Source organism: Lithobates pipiens, unplaced genomic scaffold (assembly GCF_037356315.1).
Source record: "Lithobates pipiens isolate NorthernLeopardFrog02 unplaced genomic scaffold, aLitPip1_a1.2 Scaffold_18, whole genome shotgun sequence".
Classification (NCBI taxonomy): domain Eukaryota; kingdom Metazoa; phylum Chordata; class Amphibia; order Anura; family Ranidae; genus Lithobates; species Lithobates pipiens.
The window spans coordinates 342318182-342343328 of record NW_027507758.1 but is presented as its reverse complement, the minus strand read 5'-3'; the positions used below and the strand labels follow the sequence as shown (position 1 = coordinate 342343328).

Here is a 25147-nt window from a genome sequence, read left to right as displayed (position 1 = left end):
TCTAACACTAACCTATCTAGCCCTGTAAAGAAAACATTAGTATGCATACCTTTTCTGAAGCTGAACCGACCCGATCCCATGCTGAGCTGTCCTCCTCGGCTTCGCTGTGTAGGCGTGTGCAGAAGACACGTCCGACAATGGAAGCCACATAGTAACTATATGGGAGACGTCAATTTGCATTCACTTCACAGTCATTGTCGGCTGAGTCCTCCTCTGCAGAGCTTCTGTCGCTGTAGATCAGGTTGGAATGGCTTCAGAAAAGGTATGTATACTAATGTTTTCTTTACAGGGCTAAATAGGTTAGTGTTAGATTGTGGACGTCTATAGATGCAGGGATTTTAGTTTTAGCATGGACTTCCAATTTAAGGTTAATGGCACCTCCCTAGCAAACAAATTGCACACAATCATTTGTTTACTTAATATAGGATACTGCAGTTTCCAGCCATGCATTAGCAAATACCCATATTTCTTTCAACCTATAGTTAGAAAGCAAATTAACCAAACAATAGTCTTTCAATTCTCAGTCTTTATTTAGATCACCTACAACCAAAAACTGACTTTACTTTTGTTATATAATTTGAGTATATATATATATATATATATATATATATATATATATATATATATATATATATATATATATATATATATAATATTATATAATATGAGATTCTATCTTTGTTGACCCTAATAAAATGCTTATGTTGTAATTATAATGTTAGGAAAGATAGATTTTTATCAAATCAATAATACAAAACATTCCCTTAATGAACACATTTAAAAGAAAAAAAACCTGTGAGCTTTGTATTTAGTGAAGTGACAATTCATTTTTATATTCTGGCAGTTTAAATTGCAAAGTTACCAACACTAGCATGAATTCATTTTTTACACCAACGTTCTTGTAATATAATTATTATAACTTCTTAAAGGGTATCTGTCACCAAGAAAAGAGCCTTTCGACATGCTGGTTTTTACTAACTAAAAATAGCAGCATGTTTTTACCAAATCAGTCAGTATCTAAATTAATATTACAATGTAATTCTAAATTTGGTCTTGCTGCAGATATTTATTAATAATTTTCTAATTACTTATCTGTCTAGCTGCATAGCATTGTCCAGTGCTTGTGACTCTACTGAACATTACATTTAAAAAAATGAAATCAAAGACACGAAGCTGGTGATCTTCCTGTGCTAAATATTTGGCAAAAGCATTGTGTGTTTAAACTTCAAGATTAGTTCTTTATTATGTGTAGTCTCTTCACATGTGACAGGTTCACTTTAATGCTTGAGCATTTGAGTTAGCAAAGTTCCTTTATAAAATGATGACATCTACAAAGCAAAAGGTTGATAGCACCATATTTATGTATGTGCATGTCTTGTACTACTTATTTAGCATGCTCTTAGTTTTCATGTTGCTTTTGTCTTTAAACGCTCATGCTTAAACTGTGTAATTTCATGTAGTTCAGCAAGTTTGAAGCCCATTGCAATTATCTTATGTTTTTTTGTTTAGTAAAAAAAACATTGTTCTAATGTGTAGAAAAACATGCCAGAATGTGGCACCAGTTATTACAATGTTTAAAATTTTAACTCAGATAAAGCTTTGTTTATTGATCTTCTTTTCTAATATGTTTAAAAGGAAAACTGCAACTAAAACCTAACGGCATGGTCATTTGCATGTGAAGTCTAAGAAATTAATGGTGTTTAAATGATTTGTTTCCCTATCAGACTTGGACCAAAGGAAGTGCAAACTCTGGTTCATTTAGTCATTATATCTTTTATTTTTAGTTATTGTTGTGGTTTTCCTTTACTGTACATTTTCAAATTTTATAAATTTGTCATATTATTTTGTGTTTTCTTAGAGTTTATAGTATTATTATTGTGTTTCTCATTTGTCTTTTTTTGTAGCATGTATTGTCTAATGTATACTCTGCTGATTTCTTTCTTTTTATTTCTCATCATCCTATGCATTAAATCATTGAAGAACCAGAGCGTTATAGTTCATCTTCAACAGGTAAATATCAACCACTCTTGAATACCTTCAAGTTCAGTGCTCTTCAAATAGAAATATCTGAAGAATCATTTTTCATAATACATAATTAGTTATAAAACAAAGTGGTTTATTCAGTAGAACTTATTTCCTCTTTGTTTAGTAAACAACACACAAATACCCATATAGAAACGTTGTTATATGACCCATAATGAAGCTGAATACATATGTAGATTACATATAAGGGAGCTGTTTTACCTGTAGAAAAGATTTGTATTTCTGTCCATCCATTCCTGAGAATTACCTAGTGTTGCCTCCCAAAGCATAGGATACAATATTGTTTTATGCTGCAGTTAAGTAATCCCTGAGTGATGAGCCGTCATTCTGACCTCATCTACAATCAACATGTCCCCAGTTAGCACCTGAACACTGCAGTGCTGCTTCTCCACCATCCTAGTCTAAGTTCTGCTATACAGGGACTGCAAGAAGATGACACCAGGTCATATTCAGGTACTTATGCTGTTGGCATTTAAAGTAGAAAATATGTCCATAAATATTTTACCTTTTAAATGCTGGCTTCTCATTGCATGGTATCATAATTCACAAATACTTAAAGTGGTTCTAAAGGCAGAACGATTTGTATCTATGCATTTTATGCATTGAGATAAAAAAAACTTCAGTGTGCAGCAGTCCTCATCAGCCCCGCTAATACTTACCTAAGCCCCATTTTGGTCCAGCGATGTTGCATAAGAAACTTGCCTGTCCTTGAATCTCTCTCCTGATTGGCTGAGACACACAGTGGGCACGATTGGTTCCTTCTGGTGTCAAAGTCATTGAGAAAATTAGAAGAGAGAGGGGGCAGGGCTGGGGCATGGCTCCATGACTGAATGAACACACAGAGCAGTGGCTGGGCTTGAGTGTCCCCATAGCAAGCGTTTTACTGTGGGGGCACTCAATAGGAGGGGGGGGGCAAAACTGCCAGTGAGAGATCCAAGAAAAGGAAGATCTAGGCTGTTCTATGCAAAATCACTACACAGAGCAGGTAAGTATAATATGTTTATTATTTTTAGACAAAAAAAGCAAGACTTTAGTATCACTTTAATGCTTTTACGTTTACACAAATATGTAAATACCGTTTTTCATGTTTTTATTTGCATTCAAGTAACTGCAAAGCTCTGATTCCTCTGTGTAAATGAGTGGCTGCTGAGTTATAACTCTCTTGCTAATAACACCTGGAGCAGTGGACACCGATGGGTGACCTCACTGCTCTATGTGATTCTGCCCCATTGTCAGCCTTCCACATTTAGACAGAGGAGCTCTACTGCATAGAAAAATATAAAAAAAAGGTATTTGCACAGCGATTTATGCTAAAATGTATGCAGGGAGCAATGGGGAGACAGCATTTAAAAAGTGAGATATTGTATAACCTTAACTTGTACTTAACAAAAAATACAGTACTATAGGCTGACCCTGCTTTACTTATACTCACTTTACGTACACTCGTGAGTAAGGACATATCTTGGTCAGCTTGACATGGCACTGCTCCTGGTTTTTAGCATTTAACATTGGCGTCTATAAGAGATCTTGGTCAGCGTGACATGGCACTGCTCCCAAAACATAGGTGACAGGGACACCAAACTTGGACAGCACCGAGAGGGGACCCAGGACTACAACCTATCCATGGGGTTAGCCAGCTTGCCTAGATAAGCTACTATGTCATAATCCTGGGTCCCCAAGTCAAGTTTGGTGTCCCTGTCACTTATGGTTTGGGAGCAGTGCCACGTCAATTTGACCAAGATTTCCTATAGAGCTAATGTATTTACATGCATTGTTTTACATACATGCTCTGGTCCCATTGTGTACGTAAAAATGGGGTATGCCTGTAATGTATCAATGATTATATTTATTCCTTTTTTTATATCTGATTAGAGTTCATCTTTATCAGCTTAAAATATAACTTTGCACATGTATTATATAGATAGGAGTTGATTTACTAAAGAAGTAGAGAATGCTTTGCGAAGCTTAGCAAATAACCCGAAGCTCAATAAGAAGAGACTTTCCATAGTTAGATCACTTTACCATGCAAATAACTTCAGATTTAAAGTAAGTTATGCCCTTACTTTATTTTTCACCCATCACTATGGTGAACAGCCTCACTGATCAATCAGGAGGAGCAAGAGGGACTGGGTCTAAGCAGCAAACAATAACGTAACCAAGCACAGTATATGCAGAAATCCCTTGGATTAATTTACAGCCTTCTAGTAGTTTACTTCTTTAAAATGTATGTCTAGTCAAACATTATTTTTTTAAGTTTATTTTAGCAGTGGATAAAGTGTGAAAGAGTTAGACCCTGTTTGGGTTTTTAAAGCTATCTCTGCTAGAAAGAGTTTGCCATGCTTTCTATACTGCTGACAATGTTTTACCAGAAAATACATAAGGAGAGTTCTCTAACAGCAAAATGTACATAAAAAAAACACAGTAAGGGAAGCCTTACTTACTTACAACCCCCTTTCACTTTGAATGGTGCCCGTGCCCGACCGTTTGTGTTCAGAATGTAGCAGGGCAACTACTCAGTTACCCAGAAGCTAGTAGAGATCACTGGATGATGGGGGCGGTGAACTGGGGGGGGGGGGGCGAGGAGACATGGATTGGAATGAAAAATTTGGGATTTTGGTTAGTTCATTTGAGATCATTTGGACATGGCTCCTTTGAGTGAAGTGCTAATTTCATGGAATGTCAGGGGGCTTGGTAGCCCATCTAAACGGCAAGCAGTGTTTACCTCATTAGGGAGATTTTTACCCTCAATAATATGTCTTCAGGAGACCCAATTAAATTCTGAAACGCTGCATTGCTTAAAACGGAACCAGTTTAACAGTCAGTATCACTCTACATATACATCATACTCCAGAGGAGTGTCTATACTTATATCTAATGGAGTGGATTTTAAATGTAGACAAATTAAGGACAGTAAAGGCCAATTTATTTTTCTGTATTGTAAACTATCAGGACGATCATACGTCATTGGAAATATATATATTCCTCTGCCATACTCAACAGTAGTTTTTAAAGAATATATTCAATGTGTATCTAATAAATCAGATAGTGCATGCCTATTGGTTGGTGACTTTAATAACTATATGGATTCCACACTGGATAAATGCAGCATATTGGACAAGCAAACCTCATTGGGGTCTACGGCCTTTGCTAGATATGTAACAGAACTGGGATTGATAGATCTCTGGAGACAGCATAATCCAACAAAAAGGCAATTTTCATGTTTTTCCAGTAGATATAAAACCTTTTCTAGAATAGACATAGCATTGGGAGCATGCCCCTTGTATGAGGATAGGGGTATTTCAGACCACTCCCCTATAGTATTACATTTTTCCTTTAGGACCAGTCCCGGGTGTACTTTATGGAAGGTGAACCCATATTGGCTGTCACTTTTTCCTTCATCTGAAGGAATTGTGACTGGATTGATTATATATCAGAATATAAACAGAACCTCAGTTTCACTTCTAATATATTGGGATGCAATGAAAGTGTATCTTCGAGGTCTCCTTATTGCACAGATATCAAAAATTTTGAAAAAATCTAGGCAATGGGAAAAAACTTTAGCTGACAATATGATGTAGGCCGGATTCCAATATATAACTAATCCAAATGAAGACACTAAAAAGGAATGGCTCCATAGCCAATTACATTATGCAGCAGTAGCTAAGAAGAAAGCAGAAAATAAAAGATTCTTCTTACAACAACCATATTTTATAGAGGGTGAGGGGACAGGACATCTATTGGCAACTATTGTTAAATAAGAGGGTTGATACTACTCCAGAGATATTGGAGGTATTCAGGGAATTCTATCAGTCACTATATAAAAGTAGGGCATCCTATCCGGAGGAGTCCCTGAGTAGATTCTTTGATACTATTGATTTACCAAGTTTTTCAAATGATGAAAGGGTGGCTTTGGAGGCCCCATTAACATTGGATGAGCTAAGAGAAGCAATATCTAATTTACCTAATAATAAAGCACCAGGACCAGATGGCCTTCCACGAGAAGTGTATAAAAAATATGGGGTTATTTTGTTACCTGAGTTGCTTGATATCTTTAATTATACCATGGAGGTGGGCTCATTGCACCCTCTATGACTGAAGCAGTAATATTGTTTTGCTTAAATCTGGTAAGGATCCTGACTCATATCGCCCAATATCGTTGTTATCGAAGGATATCAAATTGCTGGCAAAGGCATTGGCGATAAGATTATAAAAATGCATTTCGAATTTAATCCATTGTGACCAATCAGGTTTTATCTATAACAGATCCACAGCAAACAATATCCGTTGTCTATTTTTAAATCTACAACTCCCAACAGATAATATGGGAAATAGAGCTATACTGTCACTTGATGCTGCTGTGGAATTGTCTAAAACAATATGGGTTTGGTCCCAGATTTATCAAATGGATACAACTTTTGTATGAGTCCCCAAGTGCAAGGGTACAGGTGAACGGATGTGTTTCAGCCTCTTTCCCATTGACCAGAGGGACAAGGCAGGGATGTCCTTTATCCCCACTTTCTTTGCTCTGGCCATTGAGCTGATACTATCTGTTCCTCCACAAATATTGTTGGATTTGGTAGATCTACAGGTGAAGATAAGATAGCACTAAGGTGCAGATGACACCTTAGTGTTTCTGGGGGATACAGGCCCATCCCTGTCCGCAGTTATGTCCTTAATATAATTATATGGATCCTTTTCAGGATTTAATATTAACTGGGACAAATCCTTAATGTTGCTCTTGGACCCTGTGCATTTTGAGCACCCTCGCCAGCTTCATCAAATAGCCCTGGTTACATCATTTAAATATTTGGAAGTGGTAATTGCATCAGATATCACAGAATACACAGATAGGAATGTACTCCTTCTCATTGTCAAATTTAGACAACTGAGTAAAACATGGAGTCAATTCCCGTTGTCCATGGTAGGAAGGGCGAACTTGGTGAAGATGGTGTGGATGCCCCAGATGCTATATGTATTACACAACTCCCCCATATGGTTGACGTTGCAATTATTTAGGACTATTGACTCTGTTTTTAGGGATTTTTGCATGGAGGGGGTGGAAAACATAGAATTAGATTAGAAACATTACAACAGCCCATAGATAAGGGGGGAGTTGCGATACCTAATCCAAGATTATATTTTATTGCATCACAATTACAAAACTGCCATGGCTGGGAGATAGTGGATATGCAGGACCCTGCACAGAAGATAATATCAGAATTTAAAAAACACCCTTTAGTTCAACTAATAGTAGCTCACCACTTTTACAATAAAATAAAATTCCCTACTTTTTATTTGATTCATAGGGTATGGGGAGCAGTCCAAACTATCACTCAACATAAGGGCTATATGAAACATATGCCTATATGGGACAACTACTACCTTTATGAACTGAATAAACTTGGAATTTTTGGATTGGAAAAAAGCGGGTATAATATTTCTGTATTATTTATATGAAGGGGACGTTTTACTGCCTTTTGATATATTAAAAGACCGCTATCAGTTAACGAACAAAAACTTCAACCAATATCTTCAAATACGCTATGCTTTACAGATTCAGAACTCAAAAATCCAACTACAGTATAAATATTCTAAAATATTATCAAAGGCAACTTCAGTTTCTTGCATGAAACGAGGATTAGTAGGTGATTGATCTTTACTCTAATTTACAATCGGAGAACACTGAAAAACATGAAAATAGTTTTGTAAGGTGGAAAAGAGGATCTAGAGGAAGAGAAATGGACATGAAACACTTCCCAGGACATCCCTCTCACCCTCCCAAAGGCTATCTCAGCTTTTTTATTATACATAGGGCCCATTACACCCCACAAAAACTCTAATCTTGGGGAAAATACACAACACCATTATGCCCACGATGCTCACTATTTAATGGTTCTCTTATTCATATGCTTTGGTAATGCCCAAAGCTTCATCGTTACTGGGAAAAAAATATTTGTAACCCTAAATTTATTGTGCTTCACTGAGATAACAGGAACGCCTAAACTTGCACTGCTGGGAATAATTCCCGATGGGACGTTGCCAGTAGTAGATGTGAATAAGATCCCTATATTTAGCACGTAAAGTTATTTTACAAAAATGGTAATCTGCTGATCCTCCAACCCATAAACAATGGGTTGAGAAACGTAATTACACATTCAAAAGAGAAAAATTAACATATAAACATAGAGGTACACCCCAAAGGTTTGGTAAAATATGGTCATGCTGGATAGACCCTAGTTATCAACTATATGATGGTTTACCTAGCGGAGAGGAGTGAGGTAGAAGAGTTAGATGGGGGCAAATAGTCGAAGTAGAGTAGTGATAGAAATATAACTTGATGCTGTATAGAGGAAGCTGCCATTGTTTAAAGTTTGAAATTAGCGGTGAACAACTTGTTCAGTAAAATGTATCTATGTCTCTATAATGTTTTGTTTAGTATACGCTAAGTTACTTTAGTCCGAGAGGTGCCAGGTTTGTTTGTTTTATGTGTTTTCCTATTTTTTGATATTTTGTGGATTAATGTGACATATCTGTATGTATGTTTAATAATAAAAAAAAAAGAATTACTTGATTCAAAAAAAGAGATCACTGGAGTAGCAGTGCCTACATCAGTGATTTTCAGCTTTGAGGAAGCTCGACCAGGTATGGTATATCCATAATAAATATAAAAAATGTGTTGTGCTATCACTTTAAATTGACAATCCAAATATAATGCATAAATCCTTCAACTCAAAAAACGTATGCAAAAAAGTGACAGGGGCAAAATAATTATTTTTTTTGTAAACATTAATAAGTAGTGAAGTAAGCAGCGAAAAAGTCCACTTTCATTAGAACCCCGAGGGCTTTCACACTACAGCGGTGCGCTGGCAGGACGTCAGGAAAAAGTCCTGCCAGCAGCTTCTTTGGAGCGGTGAAGGAGCGGTGTGTTTACCGCTCCTCCACTGCTGCTCCCCATTGAAATCAATGGGGCAGCGCTGTAATACCGCCGGCAAAATGCCGCTATTGCGGTGTATTGCCGGTGGTTTTAAACCTTTCTCGGCCGCTAGCGGGGGGTAAAAGCACCCCGCTAGTGGCCGAAATGCGCCGGCAAATCCGGCGGTAAAACGCCGCTAAAAATAGCGGCGTTTTACCGCCCACGCTATGGGCGGTGTGGTGTGAAAGGGGTCTTAGTCACAAGAAAAGGCCCTGACCCCTAATAATGTCAATTTAATAAGCGTCAGAAAGTTTTCTGATGTCTTCATGCATGCACAATTTTACAAACCCTGTAGTGGTACAGAGACAAGATTGTTCAGAGACTGTCCAATTGAGTTTAAGTATACAAGAAGGAGAAAAGGGGGGAGGGAGATGAAGGGTATAATAAGAAAGAGGGGGAAAAAACACATAACCTCCAAAATGCCTACCTCCCTCTTTTCTATCCCACAATATTGTCCAGAGAATGGGGGTACCTCTTTTTGTTTTGGTTGTCTTGTGTGTCAGGTAGAAGAGATAATTATCTGGTATCCCAATCCTAGGGTACAAAAATTCTTTTGCACTTTTTTTTTACACTTGTTTTGTATTTTGTATTTTTGTATTGTATTTGGATTGCCAATTTAAAGTGAAAGTGCAACATATTTTTTATCTTTATTATTGTTTAATATATGTTTTTGGATATTTTGTGGGCAATGCTGTCTGTTTTTACTAGCTATCAATGTAATTTGAATATAGTACAGTGCAGAGTTCACATTTGTCTCAATCTCTTTTCCTATATCACAGGATATATGCATTTCAAACAATCTGTGATTTAGTGGACATGTATTGTGACATTCATTCGTACCTCCTCCCTTCACTGAACGCCATGCATTCTGTAAAAAGAATGCAAGTTTTTTTTCTGCACGTTGCACAAGCCACAGCTGCTGAGTGAGCAACCTCCTATATTTGTATTACAGCCAGAACTACAGTGGGAACGGAAAGTATTCAGATCCCCTTAAATTTTTCACTCTTTGTTATATTGCAGCCATTTGCTAACATCATTTATGTTAATTTTTTTCCTCATAAATGTACACATAACACCCCATATTGACAGAAAAACACAGAATTGTTGACATTTTTGCAGATTTATTAAAAAAGAAAAACTGAAATATCACATGGTCCTAAGTATTCAGACCCTTTGCTGTGACACTCATATATTAAACTCAGGTGCTGTCCATTTCTTCTGATCATCCTTGAGATTGTCCTACACCTTCATTTGAGTCCAGCTGTGTTTGAGTATACTGATTGGACTTGCTTAGGAAAGCCACACACCTGTCTATATAAGCCCTTACAGCTCACAGTGCATGTCAGAGCAAATGAGAATCATGAGGTCAAAGGAACTGCCTGAAGAGCTCAGAGACAGAATTGCAGCAAGGCACAGATCTTGCCAAGGTTACAAAAAAAGTCTGCTAAGAGCACAGTGGCCTCCATAATCCTTAAATGGAAGGCGTTTGGGATGACCAGAACCCTTCCTAGAGCTGGCCTTCCAGCTACACTGAGCTATCGGGGGAGAAGAGCCTTGGTGAGAGAGGTAAAGAAGAACCCAAAGATCACTGTGGCTGAGCTCCAGAGATGCAGTCAAGAGATGGGAGAAAGTTGACAACCATCACTGCAGCCCTCCACCAGTTGGGGGTTTATGGCAGAGTGGCCCGACGGAAGCCTCTCCTCAGTTCAAGACACATGAAAAAAAAAAAAAAAACACCTGAAGGACTCCAAGATGGTGAGAAATAAGATTCCCTGGTCTCATGAGACCAAAATTTGACCTTAATTCTAAGCGGTATATGTGGAGAAAACCAGGCACTGCTCATCACCTGTTCAATACAGTCCCAACAGTGAAGCATGGTGGTGACGGCTTCATGCTGTGGGGGTGTTTTTCAGCTGCAGGGACAGGACGACTGGTTGCAATCGAGGGAAATATGAATGCGGCCAAGTACAGGGATATCCTGGACGAAAACCTTCTCCAGAGTGCTCAGGACGTCAGACTGGGCCGAAGGTTTACCTTCCAACAAGACAATCACCCTAAGCACACAGCTAAAATAATGAAGGCCTGGCTTCACAACAACTCTGTGACTGTTCTTGAATGGCCCAGCCAGAGCCCCGACTTAAACCCAATTGAGCATCTCTGGAGAGACCTAAAAATGGCTGTCCACCAACGTTTACCATCCAACCTTAGAGAACTGGAGAGGATCTGCAAGGAGGAATGGCAGAGGATCCCTAAATCCAGGTGTGAAAAACGTGTTGCATCTTTCCCAAAAAGACTCGTGGCTATATTAGATCAAAAGGGTGCTTCTACTAAATACTGAGCAAAGGGTCTGAAAACTTAGGACCATGTGATATTTCTTTTTTTCTTTTTTAATAAATCTGCAAAAATGTCAAAAAAATCTGTGTTTTTCTGTGAATATGGGGTGCTGTGTGTACATTAATGAGAAAAAAAATGAATGTAAATAATTGTAGCAAATGGCTGCAATATAACAAAGAGTGAAAAATTTAAGGGGGTCTGAATTCTTTCCATCCCCACTTTACATGTCTGCTCTGGGCCTTCAGTGCTGATTGGAGGCTGTGAGCTGAAGAAAAAGTACGAGATTTAACCTATTGCCGCTGGCAGCATGCACCTATGCGGCCTTTTGACACCTGGTCCTCAGCTCCGAGGGGCTGCATATTTGCGTGAATTGCTGTATATACGCCTGTATTGGTTACACGCCAAGCACAGTTACCGTCCCCTAACTGAAAGCTCCCGATTGCTTGTTGTGATCGAGCATTTTCGGACATGTGACATCCAATCACGACGGGCACGTGATCTTAAGCCGTGCCATGCCTCCTGGCCTCATAAACTTGTTAAAGGGCTTGGAGGCGCCGGCGCTAAGAGTTTAAAATGATGCAGCAGGCAGAGATGAGGAATGCTTTTTTAACTGTGCAGATCTGCAGAAATATTTTTTTTTACCATACTTCAGCTTTAAAGTCTTTCCCATAATAACCAAAGCTAATATACATATTTTTGGGTTGACTTGCACTTCAGAACAGTTCAATACTGATTTGTTTTAAAACTGTGGGTAAATAGGATATAATTGTTTTAGTTTGGTGTAGTATAATAGATATACCTCCATGGTTTTTGTTGGGTGGCCAATTTTCAAAACTGTCAGTCACATTTTTTACTTTGAAAATACTTCTCTTTTCTTATAAGAGCATCTGCAAGATGGCAATAAACAATGCAGCTGTCAGTCACTATATTATTACATATACAGTATTGGGAATCCCTATTGCTGTGAAATTCTGAATATTCTCAGCCCCTTTGCCAGTAAAAAGTGGGCTGCCTGGTGCATGTGATTTCAAATGTAATTAGTGCACCTTAATTAAGTAGGTTTGGCTTTACTGACATAGTTATTAAAGTCATTCTAAAGGCAGAAGGTTTCTTACCTTAATACATTATCTGCTTCAAGGCACAAAAACTTCCATTTTCACTTTCCTCCCATCCCCCACCCCCCTTATAGTTACCAGCCCAATCTCGATCCAGCCCTGTGCCAGAAAGCAGCGTCTTTCTCTGCTCCCTCTCTCCTCACTGGACATGGAGGCATCTATTGGCTCCAACTTCTGTCAATCACAGTCTGTGAGGAGAGAGCAGGTGGTGAAACCAACCTACACTCTCGGTTTCAATAGGCAATAGACACACCAGGATCGAGACTGCATGAGTGCCTGAAGAGCAAATGGATTGCTATGGGGGCACTCAGAAGGGGGGAGAAACCAGGAGCTCCCGCTGTGGACCCGAAAAGAGGAGGATTGCACAGAGTAGGTAGGTTTACCATGTTTGTTTGTTAAAGAAAAATTCCCTTCACAAATGTAATGATACATTTCGCACAATTTACTGTTGATAGTTATCTCAGTTTGAACAAATATTTTCAGTTTAGTTATTGCTTTAGTTATGATCGTCTGATGCCACGTACACACAATCGGAATTCCAGCCAGAATAAGACAGATGAGAGCTTTTCATTGGAAAATGCGACCGTGTGTATGCTCCATCGGAATTTAGCTGTCCGAATTTCCGCCAGCCAAAAATTGATAGCATGTTCTCAATTTTCCCAACGGAAAAACTTTCTATCAGTAAATTCGATCGTGTGTATGCAATTCCGACATGCTAAAATTCACGGATGCTCAGATTCAACTACGAGACAGAAGCTATTGGCTACAGGCTATTGAACTTCCTTTTTCTAGTCCCGTCATATGTGTTGTACGTCACCGTGTTATAAACGATCGGAATTTGATGTGACCGTGTGTAGGCAAGACAGCTTGAGCCGAATTCCGTCGGAATTCCGTGGGAAACACATCAGAGCTTTTTCCAATGAGAATTCCGATCGTGTGTACGCGGCATAAGAGCTCTTGCACATGGGCTGGCTAAGCCTATTCAGCATAACTGCCGGAGTATTTCTTTTATCTGGCCAGCCAAGGCACAGTGTACAGCATGTCAATGTTGACATGACCATGAACTACTTTATACAATTGTGCAATTATAAATATGGGTCAAGCATACAGGTGTAAGCAAAAAATATAAAGTTTATATGTTTTTCATATGCCTGTATGCTATACTCGTGTTTATGCTTGTACCGCCGTATACACGAGTACTGCAGCCTACAGACATTCAGGTCAATGGAAGTCTGTACGCCTCACCTGGGCGGCCTGTCCATGGGAGCTATGCTGAAGAGGCTCACTTTTTTTTACCTTCACAACTCAAGGCAAAAATAATCAAATACTCAAAACCTGACATCTGTACATTGGTCAGATCATTTTCTGATTCCCACTTTGTGTCAAGGAAGCCTTGAAAAAAAAGCATGATAGTGTATCTAGGAATATTTACAAAGAATGTCTCATTAATAGGTGAGAACACTTTCCTCTGCGCTTAAAAATGCAAGTCAGTTATAAATATTGTTGGAAGCTTTGAAAAACATACCACGTATAACTAATTTACACATTTACTGAGTCCAATTTTTTTCCCCATTTTTTTGGATGATGGATTGAACAGTGCTCCGTGAGATAGGGAATTTTTTTATAAGCTAACCCTGCTTTAAACTTTTACACAACTTTATCCCTGATCTGCCTGGTGTGTCCCTTGGCCTTGATAATGCTGCTTCTTCACTAAGGTTCTCTAAGAAACGTCTGAGGGTTTCACAGAACAGCTGTATTTATACTTAGATTAACCACCTCGCGCCCGCCCTATAGCCGAATGACGGCCGTAGAGCAGGCGCGTTCGTCCGGGTGGCCGTCCCTGGACGTCCTAATGTTTACTTCCGCAATGCGCGCCGCCGCGGGCGCGCATCGCGGAAGTTCTGTGTTCGCCGTGTCCCCCGGGGACAGGCAAACACAGATCACTGTAAACGGCCAATCACAGCGGCCGTTTACAGCGTGATCGGCGTGTCCAATGGGAGATGATCTCATATGTAAACATATGAGATCATCTCTCAGCGCCGCTCTCCCTCCTCACACAGACAGTGTGAGAGGGAAGAGATGAACGGCTGCAGCGGCAGCCGTTCTGCCTCGAGTTAAAAAAAAAAAGTTAAAAAAAAAAGTGCCATCCTCCCCCAGAAGTGTCATCCTCCCCCAGCAGTGCCATCCGCCCCAGTGCCATCCACCCCAGTGCCATCCACCCCAGTGCTGCCTGCCCCCAGTGCCATCCACCCCAGTGCTACCTGCCCCCAGTGCAATCCACCCCAGTGCTACCTGCCCCCAGTGCTACCTGCCCCCAGTGCCACCTGCCCCCAGTGCCACCTGTTGTCAGTGCCATTTGTCCCCAGTGCCATCTGTCATCAGTGCCACGTATAAGTGCCATCTGTCATCAGTGCCACGTTTCATCAGTGCCACATAGTGCCATCTGTCATCAGTGCCACGTATTAGTGCCATCTGTCATCAGTGCTACGTCTCAGTGCCATTTGTCATCAGTGCCACCTGTCAGTGTTACGTGCCATCTGTTGTCAGTGTCACATGTCATCAATGCCACTTATCAGTGCCATCTGTCATCAGTGTCACGCGTCATCGGTGCCATGTATTAGTGCCATCTGTCATCGGTGGCACATATTAGTGCCACGTATTAGTGCCATCTGTCATCAGTGCCACATATTAGTGCCATCTGTCATCAGTGCCACGTATAAGTGTCATCATTGCCACGTATCAGTGCCATCTGTCATCAGTGTCATGTGTCATTGTCCTGGTGCTTCAAAAGTGTAATAAGAAGTCAACAAGTTAGATGTGTAATTTATGTTCCTAGAACACATGATGGCGCTACCTGCATGTTGGGCCTCTCTATGTGGCCAGGCTGTGAAAAAGTCCCACACATGTGGTATTGTAATACTCAGGAGGAGTAGCAGAATTTTTTGGGGGGTGTCATTTGTGGTATACACATGCCACGTGAGAGAAATAACCTATTACAATGACAATTTTGTGGAGAAAAAAAATGAAAAATCTTAATTTTGCAAAGAATTGTGGGAAAAAAATGACAACATCAAAAAGCTCACTGTGCCTCTTACTAAATACCTTGGAATGTCTACTTTCCAAAAAGGGGTCATTTGGGGGGTATTTGTACTTTCCTGACTTGTTCGGGTAACAAGAAGCGAGATAGGCCACCAGTACATCAGATGTGATCAATTTTGTGCGATTCGCACCACAGCTTGTAGACTCTCTAACTTTCACAAAGACCAAATAATATCCACTAATTTGGGTTATTTTTACCAACGATATGTAGCACTATAAATTGTGGCCAAAATTCATGAAGAAAAATTAATAATTTGCATAATTCTGTCACAGAAACAAAGAAATATGCGTTTTTTTTCAAAATTTTCAGTCTTTTTTTATTTATAGCGCAAAAAATAAAAACCCCAGAGGTGATCAAATACCACCAAAAGAAAGCTCTATTTGTGGGGAAAAAAAAGACAAAAAATTCATTTGGGTACAGTGTTGCATGACTGAGTAATTGTCATTCAAATTGTGAGAGCACAGAAAGCTGAAAATTGGTCTGGGCAGGAAGGATGTTTAAGTGCCCAGTAAGCAAGTGGTTAAATTACACACAGGTGGACTCTATTTACTAATTAGGTAACTTCTGAAGGCATTTGGTTCCACTAGATTTTAGTTAGGGATATCAGAGTAAAGGGGGCTGAATACAAATGCATGCCACAGTTTTCACACATCTATTTGTAATAAAAAAAATAAAAAATATGATGAAATGTGGACACTTTCTTTACTGTATTTGGACTTAATTAAATATAAAAATATTTTGTAGAAAGAAAAAGAAAGTCAAGAGTCATTGCTGTGACCTAAGCCATTTAATTGACTAGCTCTGATACTAACACCAAGGTGTTGAATTATAAAAAATAGATTGCTAACTCTGCAAGGGGATTTTCTCCAGATCTTAGTGAATGACTTGAAGCTTTGCTGACTTCTATCATCCAATCACATGCTGTTTTTTATTTTCCTTGAAAGCAATTGGATATTCTTTGCAAAGTGAATTACCACAATTACTGATGCAAATTGCAATCTCCCTTGCAAAGTAAACAGCCTTTTTGTGTTTAGTAAATTGACCTCTATGGTTTCATGCAAAATGCCCCTGTAAATCTCTAAACAGAGCAATAATGGTAAACAATTTAGCGACCTTGCATTTAATCTTTTTTGGACTAGATCCTGATTGGTGGTGTATCGGATCTGCCACAGCTTCAAAGAAATGTTAAGTCAAGATTTCTTCCTTGAATACTGAGTAAAATCGTAATGTTTTTTAGGGTGCTTTTCATTTTTTAAACCTTCAAGGCGCTCATTGTTTAGCACAGTTATCCACTACTGCTAGGGCCGTATGCTCCATTTTAATGTGTGGGCAGCTGTCAGTTTTGGGCTGTAGTGAGACGTGGCCAGGATGGTGTTATGAGCAATTTATTGCATCACACAATTCCTTTTTTTTTGTATTTTTGTTCAACTTTAAACAGCAGCATAGGTGACATGCAGTGCCTTCTTGTGAGCTGCAGTAAACCTGAGGGAGAACAAGCCCTTATACTTTATATTCTTTTACATTTTTTTTGGTTGACCAAAAAGTTCAATTTTAGCATCTTTACTTAATTGAATCTTGAAAAGCAATACTGACTGTATTTTAACCATGTGTTCAATTTAAATATGCTGTTTAAAGGAGTTTTAAAGGCAGCGTTTTTTTTTTTATCTTAATGCAATCTATGCATTAGGATAAAAAAACCTTCTGTGTGTAACACCCCCCCCCCCCCCAGCACCCTCCTAATTACCTACCTGAGCCCCTTCTCTCTCCAGCGATGTCCACAATACCCTCAGCAATCCAGGACACTCCTCCTGATTGGTTGAGACAGAGCAGCGGTGCCATTGGCTGTCAATCAAAGTCAGTCAGCCAATCAAGGGGGGGGGGCAGGGCCAGGTCAGGGCTCCATGTCTGAATACATACACGGAGTTCTTACTTAGCTTGGGTGCCCCCTGTAGCAAGCTGATGGCTGAGTGGCACCCAAAGGAGGGAGGGGCTAGGAGAAGAGGAGGATCCAGGTTGCTCTGTAAGCTTTCCACCCAGACACCTTTACATTTGATTTTCCCTCAAAGCAGTTTCAGCATCACACAGAATACAAACCAAAATACAGCTATTTGGTCAGTTGGCTATTTGGACAACATAGCATAATAGCTGGTTATTTGGGCCATGTAGTTTCTTAGTCTGTTTCAGCACAGACTAAGTTGTTGGGTCCAGGTGAAAACCTGGTCGAAATGCCTCTCTTTGAGACCAGAACAGACATTCTCCTAGTATCATTAAACACACACTGCTCCTGCAGAAGTTGGTCTACTGGGAAGCCTGATTCCCTTTTTTCACACCCACCTGACCTAATGGGCCCTTCACCTGGACAGACACTTTTTCAATGCCAAATCAATTATAAACCACTTAATAAGGCAGTGACAGACTGTCTCTTACAATGCATCAAATGGGTTTTCTAGTAAACTAAATATTAAAAGTTTGTTTTAATGACAAAATTGTATGAAGCAGGAGATGAAGTTGTAGGTGACAATAAAGGAGAGCTTAGATAGGTAAGAAAATAAGCAGACAAGAGCAGACTTTTGAAGGCCAACAAAGTTTTTTGAGTAGGTGTTGATGGTCAACTGTATCAAAGTCAGGAGAAAGGTCTAAATAGTATGGGTAAGGAGTTGGCCAATGGTTTCCGACGTTAGTAGGTTGTTAGTGAGCTTTAGTAGGACAGTTTCTGTAGAGTATAGCAGGCAGAATCCAGACTTAAGGGGCCGACAAGGTTGTTGTCGGTAAAATAGCAGCTCAGATGGTTGTAGACCATTCTAGAAGTTTAGAGATCAATGGGAGCAAGGAATAGATCTTAAGTTTTTCAGACTGGTGGGTTCCAGTGAGAGCTTAAGGATGGGGGTACTACTGTATATTTTAGAGGGGATGATTCCAGTAAAGAGGGAGATATTGAAGATGTGCGTTAAAGAAAATATAATAGAGCGGGAGGGTTACTGGAGTAGTCATGGGAGAAAGGGGTCCAGGGGGCAGTGTGTTAAGTGGGTGTCCAAGAAGAATTTAGTAACCTCCTCTGTAGTAGTAGAGTCAGAAGAGGAAAATATTGAATGTGGTGGGAAACATTATATGTTAAGTGGGGGGGATATCTGGACATTTGAGGTCTCATCAAGAAGTGCATCTATCTTGTTGAAAGGATTGTCAATGTCCTGGGCAGTGAATGGGTACGAAGCGAGGAACTATATTTTAGGAGGCAGATTTATATAGGGTGAAGTCTTGCACGTATTTTATTTTATTCCACAATCACTCAAGAGCACAACTATGTATTTAGGACTTCTGGTGTCTTCAATTTACCAGTTTGTAGCAGACGGGGCCTAGTTCTGTGTGTAGAAAGGGAATGTGTGTCTGGGATGAGTGCAAGCTGTTGTAGACAGATGTAGCCAGGTCACAGAACAGAATAAGAGTGAGATTTTGTTGTAGTGATGATCAATAGCAGAATAGTGGCTAAGGTTTCTGTTAGCTGGTAAAAGGGGAAGGGGGTGAGAGAATGTTAAGCCAATAACGTTGTTATTAAGTTAAGTTGGGAATGTGAGAGTTAGCTTGAGTGTTATCATTAGCAGGCATTTTAAGTTTTCTAAGAATTATAGTGTGTATTTAAGAGGGTTGCCAGACAGAGAAGTCATCAAAGAAGCAGCAGAAACGGGAGAAAAAGGTCAATATCAGTGAGCCTCTAAAGAGGAGAAGGACGGACAGGGATGTAAAAGAAGCATGAGGAGAGGATTGAAATGCCACCTCCCTCTCCTTCACTGAGTCTGGGTAAGTAAATCCAGTGGAGGCTACAGTGGGAGAGGGTAGCTTCCCCTGTCAGGAGAAGACAGTAATTATTGCTAGCAGCTATAGCCGCCACTAGCGATAATCACAAGTAAATCTTGCAGGCTGGTCAAGTTGATCAATTGATCAATCAACTTGGTGCATTCAGCCTGGCCAAACACAGTTTGAATCTCAAACTGTCTTTGGCCAGCCTTAGTATGTAAAAGAAGGAAACTGTCAACACCCACAGGTAACTCCTGTTTGAATAATTACTTCTTTTAAGTGGCATTTTCACTAGGCTATCCACAGTGATAAGCAGTATTGATCCTGGTATAACCATACTCCTTATGCCGTATATAGACTGCCCAAGGATAGGAAGTGGTTAAAGCCATTTAAACTGTATTTCCAATTTTGGGTGAAGGTGAAAAACCTTCTTTGCTGCAGCGCCCCCCCCCGACCCCTTCCCTTTTTATTACCTGAGCCCATTCGTTCCAGTGCCTTGCACGAGCCCAGCGACTCCAGCCACTGGCTCTCATCTCATCGGACAGATAGCAGCAGGAGCCATTGGCTCCCGCTGCTGTCAATAAAATCCAATGACGCGGGAGGCAGGGCTGTCTGTGTCAATGAAAGCAGCTCTCCGTGGGGGCACCCAATTAAGAGGAAGGGGGCCAGGAGCACCGCTGGGGCACCCCAGAAAAGGAGGATCAAGGCTGTTGTGTGCAAAACCCTTGTGCAGAGCAGGTAAGTATAACATGTTTGTTATTTTTATCTAAAAACATCCAAACCTTTACAACCACCTTAAAAATTGCAGCTTACCATTTTTAAGAAGTTTTTTCCACTGAAAAATTGTAATTAGTTCTTCGAATGCCACGTACACACGATCAAACAATCGGGTGGAAAAGTCAGACAAACTCAAGTCCGCCGGACAATCCTCCGTGTGTAGCCTCGGGCGGACTTTTTTTACCCGAAAGTACGGCGGACCTAGAAAGTATTTTTGCACTCCAATCTTCCCGCCGGACTTGCATTTCGGCGGACAATCCGGCCGTTGGTATGCCAGTCCGCCGTACTTTTGAAATGAGTGGACTTTTTCCGCGCGGAGAAAAGTCCACTCATTTTGTGTGCGTCTCCAGGTAGGCGGGGCCTGCGAAGGAGACGTCGCTGGCCCCGCCACCTGGTATGGACTTAAAGGGGAACCCCAACGCCGCAAAAATCTGCGTGGGGGTCCCCCCCAGGTCCACATCAGACCCCTGTCCGAGCACGCTACCCGGCCGGCCAGGAAAGGGGGGGACGAGCGAGTGCCCCCCCTCCTGAGCCGTACCAGGCCGCGTGCCCTCAACATGGGGGGTGCCTTGGGGAAGGGGGGCCGCACGCCCCCCCACCCCAAAGCACCTTATCCCCATGTTGATGAGGACAAGGGCCTCTTCCCGACAACCCTGGCCGTTGGTTGTCGGGGTCTGCGGGCGGGGGGCTTATCGGAATCCGGGAGCCCCCTTTAATAAAGGGGCCCCCGGATACCGGCCCCCCACCCTATGTGAATGAGTGTGGGGTACAATGTACCCCTACCCATTCACCTGTAAAAAAAAAGTTTAAAAAAAACACAACACACAAGGGTTAAAATAGTTTATTGCACAGCTCCGGGGGTCTTCCGTCTTCGGGGGTCTTCTCACCGGACTCCTCCGCTATCTTCTTCTAGCTCTTTTACTAGCGGAGGAGCCCGGCTTTCTTCCTCGCCGCCGCCCTCTTCTTCCAACTTCGGGGGTCTTGTCCCCCTCTTCGGGGGTCTTGTCCCCCTCTTCGGTTCTTCTTGCCGGGCCACCGTGCCTTCTTCTAGCTCTTTTACAGGCGGAGGCCCGGTCTTCTGTCGCCGCCTTCTGTTCTTCTCTTCTTCTCTTGTGTCAATGTTTTTTGCGTCAATGTTCAACAGCGAAATAGGGCGGTAACTCACGCAATCACTGGGGTCTTTGCCCGCCTTGGGGATAACAGTAATGTGGGCATGGGTGGTTTCTGGAAGCAGAGCTCCGCCGGTCAAGGTCACGTTAGCATAGTTGGTCAATTGAGGGATCAGTATGTCAGCGTACGATTGATAATAAGTCACAATGAGGCCATCAGGCCCCGGGGCCTTGCCACAGGCCATGCCCTTCATGGCACCCAGGAGCTCCGCCGATGTAAACTCACCCTCTAAGGAAGCCAGGACTTCCGCAGGGAGTGTAGGGAGGTCGGCACGGGCCAAGTATTCCCAGGTAAGGCGTCCCTTTGTTTCCCCATCACTAATATCATGGTGCACCTGATACAGGCGTTGATAGAAGTCCCTAAACGTCTTGGCTATGTGGGGGGTGTCAAGCACCAGGTCTCCCGCAAGGGTTTTAACCTTAGCAATAAACGCAGTGTTCTTACGCTGTCGCACCGAATTGGCCAATAACCTACTGGGTTTATCCCCCACTCGTAAAAACCGTTGGGCTACTAACCGAGAGAGTCACTTTTGGTCCAAATGTAGAAGGGACTTCAGTGTCTCTCGTTTTTCAGTCAGGGTTTGGAAAAGGGCCGGGTCTGATTTAGTTTATGTTGGCGTTCTAAGCCTTCAATTTCACGCAGTAAGGTAGTTTGTTGTAGGGTACGCTACTTCTTTTTCCTGGATCCCAATTCCATAAGCTTACCCCTAATAAACACCTTGTGGGCCTCCCATAACACTCCAGGGGAAACATCAGGGTTCACATTAGTCCTAAAGTAAAATTCTAAATCTTCGCCTATCACCTTCTTGTCTAACTCCTCGGATATCAGATCTTCATTCAACTTCCAATTAGTGGATTTCAGGGGTAGGGACTCTACTCTGATAGTTAGCGAGAGAGGCGCGTGATCTGATAAGGGAGAGGATTCAATGCTTGACTTCACTATTAGCGGTAGATGATGGTGATCAATGAAACACAAATCAATTCTGGAGTACGTTTGGTGTACTGAAGAATAGTAAGTAAAATCTCTTTCCCGTGGGTGAGTAATTCTCCAGACATCCATCAACTGCAGGTCATGGAGTCGTGAGCGTATGAACTTTAATTATCTGCCGGATAAAGAAGAGCCACCCCTAGAGGTGTCCAGAGCAGGTTCCAGCGGAACATTAAAGTCGCCCGCTAGGAGGATACAGCCACGGGCAAAGCTCCGCAAGGAGTTGAGTGTGGAGGCAAGAAAATTTGCTTGATCCCTGTTAGGGGAATATAAGGTAGCAAGAGTACATGGCATGCTGCCCAGGGTGCCCCGGAGAAACAAGAAGCGTCCCGCAGGATCGCTCAACATAGATTCCAGTGTAAACGCGGTTCCCCCATGGAGCCCAATGGCCACACCCTTTGCTTTGGAAACATCTGAAAGGCTGTAGTACCACGTGGGGTACTTTGGGGGGTGTAGTCTGACCAAAGTCGTATGTGTGAGGTGGGTCTCCTGGAGGAAGACCACATCCCCCCGCAGGCGATCCAGCTCTCTATATAAATTGTGTCTCTTCCCCGGAGCCTGGAGGCCCCTTATGTTAAAAGATACAAGGTTCACCGTTGCCATGAGGTCTCTAGAAGAGGAACCGCGATCACCATAATACAACCAGTACAATGCAGAGGCGGACCATAACTAAATGGGGAGGGGAGGTTAGAGGAGGGTATCGGGAGGAGCCAAGGGAGGAGGGGTAGAGAAGAAAAAAAGAGGGAAAAGGGACAGAAGTAAAAAAGACCACGTAACAGTGGGAAAAACAGAGCACAAATATACCAGAAAAAATACTGTCGGATAACGGCTAGTGTTGCACGCATAAATATGCCGTGCAAGAGCGGGCTGCGCGCTCGACACAGCGCCCCCGCGCCCTCCACCCCGTAAGGGGCAAGGACACCGGGGCTCCGCGCCAAACAGCCCCCGCTCAAAAAGGGGGAGGCGGGGCTCAGGCAACTGGGCGCAAACCTCTCCATGGGGGTCTGAAGCGCAGCCCAATGGCCCAGCGCCGACACTACAGCAGATAACTCATAGCATCCTACTATGGATAACAGTAGTACACATGTATGATAGGGTACAGATCTGGGGCGGCATAGTATGCAAGGGGAAACCGCAACCCAACCAAAACTAAAACAAGGGAAAGAACAGCATTAAACAAAACATATGCAAAACAGAATCAGAGGACCCAGAGCAAAAACATAGCGTCCAACCTCGGGTAGGGGCCCCATGGGAAGCATAAAGGAGCAGTAGACACTGCAATCAACATCCCACCCACAGAATAGCAAGGTCCAGCAGCCGCCGTAATCGGCCCATGTCAACTTACATCCAGGGCAGGGAAGATATCTCACTCTCAGCAGGGGAATAATCCCTGCGACTGCAACCAAGAATCCGGAGCAGGAGGGGAAGCAAACGGCAAGGCACTTTATCGATTCAAGGGCGGTGATCCTGGTCGGAGGTGCGGCGGGCGCGGCCCGCTTTCTGCCAACCGTGGTCGGCCCCGCTTGGTAAAGGTGGGATGCCATCTTGCCAGCCAGGTAGATCCGGGACACTGATATTCAGGTCTTTGCAGAATCTGGCCAAATCTTCTGGGAAGCGAAGTATCGCGGTTCTGCCATCCTTAGAAGCAATCAGGGCCGCTGGAAAGCCCCATTTTTATTTAATGGACGCCGCCCGGAGCAGCTCCGTAAGGGGACGCAGGGCCCTGCGTCTATCTAAAGTCTCCCTTGCCAGATCGGGAAAAAAGGATAGCATCGCCCCATCAAAATCGAATGGTGTGGAGCCCCTGGCCTTCTGCATGATCAGCTCCTTCTTGGGGTAATGGTGGACCCTGCAAATAACATCTCGTGGAGTGTCAGCGGTGAGGTTGCGGGGCCAGAGAGCTCTATGCACCCGGTCTATCTTTAAAGGAGCATCCGCCGCTCGGCCGAGGAGGCTGTTGAAAATGCCTCTGACGGACGGTAAGAGGTCATCGTCCCCAGTTGCTTCAGGTAGGCCCTAATCCGAACGTTATTACGTCTGTTGCGGTTCTCTTGGTCCTCGAGTTTGTAAAGGGTCGTTCGGTGAGCAATGGCAAGCTGACGGGTAGACGCCTGCAAAGTCCTAATGGCGTTCGCATGCCGATCCAAGCTCTGCTCGGATTCTTCCACCCGCAGTAGTACTTGAGACAGGTCCGATTGGACCGCGGAGACCTCCTTCTTAATGACCCGCTCTAAGCAGCATAGAGGCCAGGTCAGATTTGGTAGGCAGGTCGCTCACCTTAGTCGCCGCTCCGGCCGAACTAGGCAGGTCCTCCTCATCGCCCGAGTCCGCAGAAGATTCAGGCGAGTGCGGTCTCCGCTCGGGCTTATCGCGGGAGGCGGGGTCCACTCCCAGAGGCACGCAACGTGGCGAGCGGCCTAGGCCGTCCTGTCCCTCCGCATCCTCGGGTTCCACGGAAAGGAACCGTTTAATTGACCCCGTAGAGGTACCTTTCTTGGGTAGGGACTTGCCCGTTCTCCGACCCATCGTCAGGCGAGAAGGTTGCGAGAGGATCCGTGTAATTAGGCTAATTTAGTAGTGTTGGCCCCGGAGCTCACGGAGCAAACGTCCGCTCTAGTGCATCGCCAGGCCACGCCCCCTGTCATCTCTATTCTAAACAAACATTTCACTGTCTGTACCTATTGAGGATAGTTCTTCTTTCAAAGATTTTCCTAATAGGAAATTTAAGATGCTTTTAACCTCCCTGGCGGTACAATTATTTCGGAATTTAGGTGCTAAAAGCGGTACAATTATTTTGCATGAAAATTTGGCGTTTTATATTGTAGTCCTGTAATTCTTAGGAATAACTCACTTAAA

General features: G+C 42.5%; 1 protein-coding gene across 3 annotated transcripts in view; it reads left to right on the top strand.

The window, feature by feature from the left end:
- The window catches only part of RIMS1 (regulating synaptic membrane exocytosis 1), a 460575-nt gene that overhangs the window by 224365 nt on the left and 211063 nt on the right, over positions 1 to 25147 (top strand). For 2 of the 3 annotated variants that reach the window (XM_077487390.1, XM_077487391.1), the window contains one exon: positions 1981 to 2010. The exons of the other annotated variant lie outside the window; for it this stretch is intronic. In XM_077487390.1, coding sequence (XP_077343516.1) covers positions 1981 to 2010 — 30 coding nt within the window. The remainder of the gene's footprint in view (positions 1 to 1980; positions 2011 to 25147) is intronic. 3 annotated transcript variants of the gene reach the window in all.